We start from the raw sequence: 8,284 nt of genomic DNA, 5'->3' as shown, positions 1-8,284 counted from the left end.
GCAATCTTGGCTCACTGCAACCTCCGACTCCCGGGTTCATGAGATTCTCCTGCCTCAGCCTCCCAAGTAACTGGGATTACAGGTGCGTGCCACCATGCCCAGCTAATTTTTTGTATTTTTAGTAGAGATGGGGTTTTACTGTGTTAGCCAGGACGGTCTTAATCTCCTGACCTTGTGATCCGCCCATCTCGGCCTCCCAAAGTGCTGGGATTACAGGCGTGAGCCACCACGCCCGGCCTTAAGCCATGCTTTTGACTTCTTGAATCTTTTAAGGGAGTTCTTAGAGGGGGAGTCAAGTGCCTGGCATACAGCAGATGGTCAGGAAGCCATTGCTATTACAGGCCTCTGGGTAGGTTCCCCTGCTAGGGCTGGTTCAGAGATGAGTCCTCTGGGCTTTATACGCTTCTGGTCTCATGAGATGGAGAGACTTCTGGCCGCTCTTGTCAGGAGGTAGCCACATGGCCCTGGGTCTTGCCTCCAGCTACGGAGTTCAGCCAAGTGCTTCTTTATGCAACCTGGGAAACCCTCCAAGTCATGTCTCAGGGCAGAGGGGTCTTGTGTCCTGGCCTCCCCCACCCACCAGTCTGCCTGGTCTGGGCAGCTTGGATTTTTGGCCGTCTACTCCTGGCCTTGGCAACCTCGTGGCTCTTGCTCGATCCCATGTAGACCAGGCCTGGGGCAAAGATCACAGCTGTTACCTCCCTTGACGTTGGCACCCTCGTTTCCTGGCAGCTGCAGCTATGATTGGATCATAGGCACAGCAGACTTGAAGCACCAATAGGGTGCTCTGTGGGGATTGGAAGGGGAGGGGCAGGCAATCCTGTTCCAGTGACTCCTGATGGCTGAGTGTTTATTAACACTTGTCTGGGGCCTTCTGAGAATCAGGGGTGCCCCAGGCCTCTCCAGAAGTGAGAATATGTATGCCAGGTCACTGCCACAAGTACCAGTGCGCCGGGTGATGGGGGAAGGGCAGGCCACCAGGTAGGCAGAGCGAGGTCAGTCTTGATTAGGCTTGGCCCAGCGGTCTGTCCTCTCTACTTGATGTCAGTGTCAGTTGGTTCCGGAAACATCTCCTGGCCTGGGTAATTAATTGCAGATGCTTCCATACCAGTAGCTTGGCTTCTGTCTGCCTGTAGGGTGCTTTATCTGTTGACATCAAGAGGAGAGCACGTGTTCCAGCTGCTTTGGCTTTACGAGGTGCATTCCCAGCATAGGCATGGCTGTGCTAAGCTGACATGAGCCAGGAGCTCCTGGCCCGTCCGTGATCTTTGGAGAGGATGGACTGGGGGTGGGGAGGTGCTCTCTTAGATTCATCTCCACACCTCTTCTGCCGCTGTCTCCCTCTAGCCACTCCATCCTCCTGGCACCTCCCACTGCGCAGCCCTCATCTGGAAGGCTGCCTGGTAGCCGCCAGGGTCAGAATTGTTAGAGAAACCCTGTTCTTGAGGACTTGCTGTGCTGAGCCTGTGTTCATCTTTTCATTTAACAATCATATTAGCTTTACAAACTACATATAATTGTCCCCATTTTATAGATGAGGAAGTTGGGAAATTCTGGGGAATTCCCTGCAGGGCCACCAGGCCTAGTGGGCTGGGCCAGGAAATCAGAGGCCCCGGGAGCAAGCCCTGGGCTGCCCCTGTGAGGCCCAGAGTCAGAGCGCTGTTGCCCCCGTCGTCCCGGCAGGCTGTTTCTGGTTGCCCTTCCCCAGCTGCCACCCCAGGCCCCCTCTGTCCCTACCTCCCTGGCCTTTGGGTGGGTCTGCCCACCTCATGGTCTGAAATCTGTCTGAACAATGAGCACTTGTCTCGCCCTTCTCCAGACTGAATTGAGTGAGGGCCTGTCCTGCCCCTCACTGTGGCCAGAAGTCTCAGCCAGGGCAGAACCAACCTCTGGTGTGTGTCTGGTCTTCTGGGGTAAAGACCTCCTCCCCTCCCATAGATCCCAGCCAGCTGATGCCCTCCTCTCAGCTGACCTCCATCCTCCTGGCTACAGCTGAGGGTGAGGCCTTGTCCTCAGGTCAGGTCAGTCCACGCCTGGTAGGAGAACTTCCTTCAGAGCCAGAGCCGGAAGGGGGCAAACAGATGAAGAGGAGAGACCCAGGAAGCACAACAGATACCTTGTGGTGTGAGTCCCTTCACCCTGACTCTGCAGAAGGAGCACAGTGATCCTGATCCCAAGAGGCTTGGCCAGGTGGCCGCCGACCAGTCGAGCAGATGTGGGTAGTTATGCCAGGAAGTGGTGGGCATCCGGACACCCCCACTCAGCATGTGCTTAGGGCACAATCAAAGCCGTTCACAACCAAATTACAGGCTGCATTTTTAAAAGAATGTGTTTATTCAAGTAACAGTTTCACGGGGAAAGGCAGAATTGTGTTGGACTGAGGGTATTAGTATCGCTTCCATATGGAATCACCTGTTGGTGTGGGGTGCAGCCATACCGTGATCATGACCTAGGATCTGCCTTCATTTGGGCCTCTTGTGTGGGCAAAGGTGGTGCCAAGCCCCTTCCCCTTCTCCGTGCCCCTTTGACCTTATATAGACCTTCCTTCTGGCTTGGAGGCCATTGTCTCTCTTGGCCTGGGCCCCTGCCTCCCCGTCTCCTTCATCGTTCCTACCCTTTTTGCTGACACTGGATGTGGTGGTGGGGAAGCCCAGGAGCCCTCGCCACAGCTCTGCCATGTCTCTGTGCCATCTAAAGCCCTGCCCCTCCCTCCCTGTCAGCGCTGAGTCACAGCTTCTGGCAGCCTTGCCCCCGACCCCAGGATGCCTCTCAAGTAAGGGGCCTCTCTACCCTGGCAGAGCTGGCCAGATGGAGGCCAGGCTCCGAAGCAATAACCATAGCAACCCGTGGGGGGTGGGAAGAGCTGGCTTTTTGAACTGGCATCAGGAACTGAGGGGCAGCACACAGCGGAGCCAAGAGGAAACCGTGCCCTCCTGAGGCAAAATGCCCCCTATATTCCATTTCAGGAGAGCGGTAGCATCCCAGGGTCTCAACACACACATACACACACAAACACACCACACATCACACACACACATCACACAACACATACACACACATCACACAACACACATCACACAACACACAACACATACACACACCCCACACACCACACATCACACATCACACACCACACATCACACAACACACATCACACATCACACAACACACAACACACATCACACAACACATACACACACATCACACACCACACATCACACATACACATCACACAACACATACACACACCCCACACACCACACATCACACATCACATAAAACACACACCCCACACCAGACACACACACACGCACACACACACGCGGTGGTCTTTGCAAACATTAATCCATTTAATCCTCTCACCAACCACATAAGGTAGATATTATTACTATTATTATTTTTGAGACAGAGCTTTGCTCTTGTTGCTCGGGCTGGAGTGCAGTGGCGCGATCTCTGCTCACCATAGCCTCCACCTCCTGGGTTCAAGCGATTCTTCTGCCTCAGCCTTCTAAGTAGCTGGAATTACAGGCATACGCCACCATGCCTGGGTAATTTTGTAGTTTTAGTAGAGACGGGGTTTCTCTATGCTGGTCAGGCTGGTCTCGAACTCCCGACCTCAGGTGATCCGCCTGCCTTGGCCTCCCAAAGTGCTGGGATTACAGGCGTGAGCCACCGTGCCCAGCCTGGTACTATTATTATTGACCCATTTTGGGGTTTGGGAACACTGGGGCCCAGAGAAGTTGAGTGGCTTCCCCAGAGTCACACAGTAAGCGGTGAAGCAGGCCTTTGAGTCCACACCCTGCGGCCAGGCCTTTCCAAGCTGCCTCAGCAGCAGAGCTGTGGCCGCAAAGGGGGGCTGAGCTGGGAAGGGATCCTGGGACTGCAGCAGGCAGGATTCTTTGTATCCAAGGGATTTGACTTCCGTCTTGGTCGTGGGGCCAGGTAACTATGTAGCAGGACACTCACTGCTCACATAACATTGTGTCTGGGAGAAGGGCAAGGTGGCATGCGGACTTTTGTCTGGAAAGGGTCACCCTAGGCCGCAGCCGGGTAACCAGGTAGGGCTCCTCCTTATCTCAGAGGAGAGGTGACCTCAGTTCTGCTCAAGTCAATGGGGTTTTCGGGCTGTTGGTAAAAAGGGGGCTTGGGCTTCTGGGAGTATGTAGACAACCCCTGCCTTGTCCGCAGCCTTGAGGGGTATGTTGAGGGACGCGAAGTCCAGCTGGCACTACCTCACTTGTTGCTGACACAGGCCATTGCCCATGACGGCACATAGGACACCTCCTACAGGCCCTAGCAGGGTTAGATCCAGGCCACGGGGCTTTAGCTAAGGCCCAGCTACCCTGAAGGGAGGAAGTGGATGAACCCTGGGCAGGTGGGTGTTTATAGGGTGAGCAAGGCTGTGGATCAGCCCTGACTCCCTTCCCTTACAGTGCCCTACTGCCCTTTGGGTCTTCTGTGTGCTGCCTGTACATCCACTCAGTCTCTGAGTCACCCTCAGATCTGTGTGCTGCCTGTTCATCCACTCAGTCTCTGAGTCACCCTCAGAGACTCATCTGAGTCTCTGCAGGGTGGGCAGATGGTGGAAGAAGAAATGAAGGAGGGGGTGGAAGGAGGTGGGCCCTGTGTGGCATCAAAGCACACTTGTCCATCGGCTCCTGAGCTGGACTGGTCAGCTCCCTGGAACCCCTAGGGCAGCAGGCTGAGGGCCCCTCCCTTCATGACATTTTGTCTTGATTTTCTAGGATCCTCCCGCCGCTGGAAGGCCCCCCTGCCCAGGCATCCCCGAGCAGCACCACGCTTGGTGAGGGCTCCCAGCCTGATTGGCCGGGGGGCAGCCGCTATGACCTGGACGAGATTGACGCCTACTGGCTGGAGCTGATCAACTCGGAGCTTAAGGAGATGGGTAGGTGACCACTGCATTAAGAATGGGATCAGGGCAGGGCAGGGAGGGTTTTCTCCCCATCCCAAGAGGGGCCGTGGCCCAGGCATGGATCTGGAGGGAGTGTCCATACTGCATTACTGAATGGTGACCTGACTGGTTAGTGTCTCTGTGCCTCCTGAAGTTTCTGCAGCTGTCAGGTGGGGGCAATGATAGCACATCAGTTGCAGCGCTGTTGGGGCTATTGTGGTAAGCACGGATGTTACATGAAGAGTAAGTGAGCATGCAGGGGACTCTAGGATGGCAAATGGGGCTGTGGTCAGGATGGCAAATGGGGCTGGGGTCAGGAGGTGTGGGCCACCTGGCTGGAGCCCACTAATGCCCCAGGAAGGGCTAACGCTTCCCTATTCAGCCACACTCAGAGGTCCCCTCATACACACAGCACAAGCAGTGCCTTCTCCCATGGAGCTGGCCGCATCCCAGAGACACTTCCATGTTAATTGTACACACATGTCCCTGTGGTCACAGGCAGGCTGTCTAAAGTCAGAACACCAGGACAGGTCAGGGCCGTTGAGATGGGATGGTCCAGACCATTCAGTTTTCAGAGGATGGAGCTGCTTCTCCCAGGTCCCACAGTGGATGGACAGAAACCCTCCCAGACATCTGCCCTGAATTCCTGCAGCTCCAGGAGCCAAGTCCTCTTCGAAGCTCAAAGGAGGCTGGGCTCTTAACACCACCACGCCCTGCTGTCCTCCTCACAGAGAGGCCGGAGCTGGATGAGCTGACATTAGAGCGTGTGCTGGAGGAACTGGAGACCCTGTGCCACCAGAATATGGCCAGGGCCATCGAGACGCAGGAGGGGCTGGGCATCGAGTACGACGAGGATGTTGTCTGTGACGTGTGTCGCTCTCCTGAGGGCGAGGATGGCAACGAGATGGTCTTCTGTGACAAGTGCAACGTCTGTGTGCATCAGGTGGGCAGACCCGCCAGTCACCCTCACCCGTGCCATGTATACACACACTGCCTGGCAGGGCCCCACTTGGCTTTCCAGAGGCACTGTGGGCAGAGGCCCTTAAGAAGGAGCAGGAAGGGAATGGCGAGGGCGCTTCCTGGTGCCATGTGCATCCAGGGCCCCTTGGCTTGGACCTGCCAGCCAGACTCAAGCCAAAGCCCGTTGGCTTTCTGCCCTCTCCCATCAGCCTCCCTCAGACCCTCTCCTCCTTGCGCCCTGTCCCTTCCCCTCCTCTTCTGCTCCTCATGTCCTGAATTTACTAAAAGGCAGCCCACTGTGACCGAGAGCAAAGCTGCCAGATTTCAAATTATGGCTCTGCGCTTCACAAGCTATGTAACTTTAGGCAAGTTTTATAACCTCTCTGGGCCTGTGTTTTCTCGATTATGCATAAATAAGAGTGGATTGTTACACGGATTAAATTGTTTACTGTGCGTCTTTGCTTAGAACAGTCTAGTAAGGGCTATACATACTTGTCACCATTACTGGATTTGTGTGCCACTGCAGCCTGGCCAGGCTCCCCTTGGTTTGGGGCCCAAGGCTGTAGGTCTTGAGTATCTCTGGGCCTTGACTACAGACCTGACTGGGACCTAGTAGATCCACTCTTGCCCTCATTTTGAGGCTGCTCGTATGCACCATCACTGGAATAGACCCCGGGGAGCGCAGAGGTAGGGACTTCGCCGGACTGGCAGGTAGGTGGGCAGTGCAAGTCTCATATAAACAAACACATCCCTTATACCCAGCAGCTCTTAGGTTCGTGTGTCTCACCCAAGCCATAGAGGGGTGCAGCCCTCCTCATGGGTCCCTGTGTAAGAAATATGAGGGCTCTGGGACTTGTTTCCAGGAAGTACACACCCAATTTTGTATTCAACTTAAGAGGATTCTCGAACCCTCCTGAAGTCTATTGCTGGTTAGGAACCTCTGGCTAAAGTGACTTTCCTCCCAGCAGAGGGCAGATCTGAGCCCTTTCACAGAGGACTGAAATGGTGACATTTCAGGCATACAGACGGGCCAAGGAGGGCTTTCCAGGAGCCCTTCCTTCCTTCCTTGCATTGTAACTCCTCAGAAGGTATACATGCCAGAGGCTGGAGGCTGTGTAGCAGTGTAGCATGGGGCTAGCACTGGACCAAATGCAGCTGACTGCTGACCAGACACAGATTGGCCAACTCCACTGACTCATGACCACCCTGCTCTCTCCTAGGCATGCTACGGGATCCTCAAGGTGCCCACGGGCAGCTGGCTGTGCCGGACGTGTGCCCTGGGTGTCCAGCCAAAGTGCCTGCTCTGCCCCAAGCGAGGAGGAGCCTTGAAGCCCACCAGAAGTGGGACCAAGTGGGTGCACGTCAGCTGCGCCCTATGGATTCCTGAGGTGGGTGGGCGTGGAGGTGAGGCAGCCCGAGGAGCAGCCCATGGGGAAGTGAGTGTGCATGGGACTCAGGTAGCAGAGCACTGGGAAAGGAAGGTGATGGACTCACATTAAAACACTGGCATCGGCTGGGCACGGTGGCTCACGCCTGTAATCCCAGCATTTTGGGAGGCCGAGGTGGGTGGATCACTTGAGTTCAGGCGTTCAAGACCAGCCTGGCCAACATAGCAAAACCCCCTCTCTACAAAAATTAGGAGTGCATGGTGGCACGCACCTATAGTCCCAGCTACTCAGGAGGCAGAGGCAGGAGAATCACTTGAACCCGGAGGTGCAGGTTGCAGTGAGCCGAGATCACACCACTGCACTTCAGCCTGGGTGGCAGAGTGAGTCTCCATCTCAGAAAAAAACACACACACTGGGATCTCAGGTGATGGGCCAGCGAGGAATCCAGACCACAGCTCTAGGGAGCTTTGCTTGTGGACTTGGACAGAGCTCAGGTGGTGAGTTCTATGAGAAAATGGGGTTATGGACTGCTGGGAGATTCAGGAGACAGGTAGAAGGTCTGGACAGAAGTCAGGCAGCTGACTAGAGGGGAAAGCAGGTTGTGAGGTCCATCTAAACCTAGGCAGTGGTTCCAACCAAAGTCAAGCCACATGTTCAAAACAGAGATAAGCCAACTAACCTTAAAAGAGAATCGGGGCCAGGCGCAGTGGCTCAAGCCTGTAATCCCAGCACTTTGGGAGGCCGAGACGGGTGGATCACGAGGTCAGGAGATCAAGACCATCCTGGCTAACATGGTGAAACCCCATCTCTACTAAAAAATACAAAAAACTAGCCGGGTGAGGTGGCGGGCGCCTGTAGTCCCAGCTACTCGGGAGGCTGAGGCAGAAGAATGGCGTAAACCCGGGAGGCGGAGCTTGCAGTGAGCTGAGATCCGGCCACTGCACTCCAGCCCGGGCAACAGAGCGAGACTCTGTCTCAAAAAAAAAAAAAAAAAAAAAGAGAATCGGGGCAGGTGGATCACTTG

General features: G+C 55.1%; 1 protein-coding gene across 1 annotated transcript; it reads left to right on the top strand.

Moving 5' to 3' along the window:
• Positions 1-2,016: 2,016 nt before the first annotated feature.
• Positions 2,017-8,076, top strand: LOC113220956 (E3 ubiquitin-protein ligase Jade-2-like; the record flags this gene model as incomplete). The annotated part of the gene is made up of 4 exons (XM_026450318.1): positions 2,017-2,124; positions 4,746-4,906; positions 5,644-5,855; positions 7,093-8,076. Coding segments are annotated over 4 exons (760 nt in total), but the record flags the coding sequence as incomplete, so codon positions are not given.
• Between the last annotated feature and the right edge of the window lie 208 nt (positions 8,077-8,284).

The sequence above is a fragment of the Piliocolobus tephrosceles genome, unplaced genomic scaffold, assembly GCF_002776525.5.
Source record: "Piliocolobus tephrosceles isolate RC106 unplaced genomic scaffold, ASM277652v3 unscaffolded_17472, whole genome shotgun sequence".
Taxonomy (NCBI): Eukaryota; Metazoa; Chordata; class Mammalia; order Primates; family Cercopithecidae; genus Piliocolobus; species Piliocolobus tephrosceles.
The sequence above is the reverse complement of the archived record's forward strand: the minus strand, read 5'-3'. Positions and strand labels throughout refer to the sequence as shown.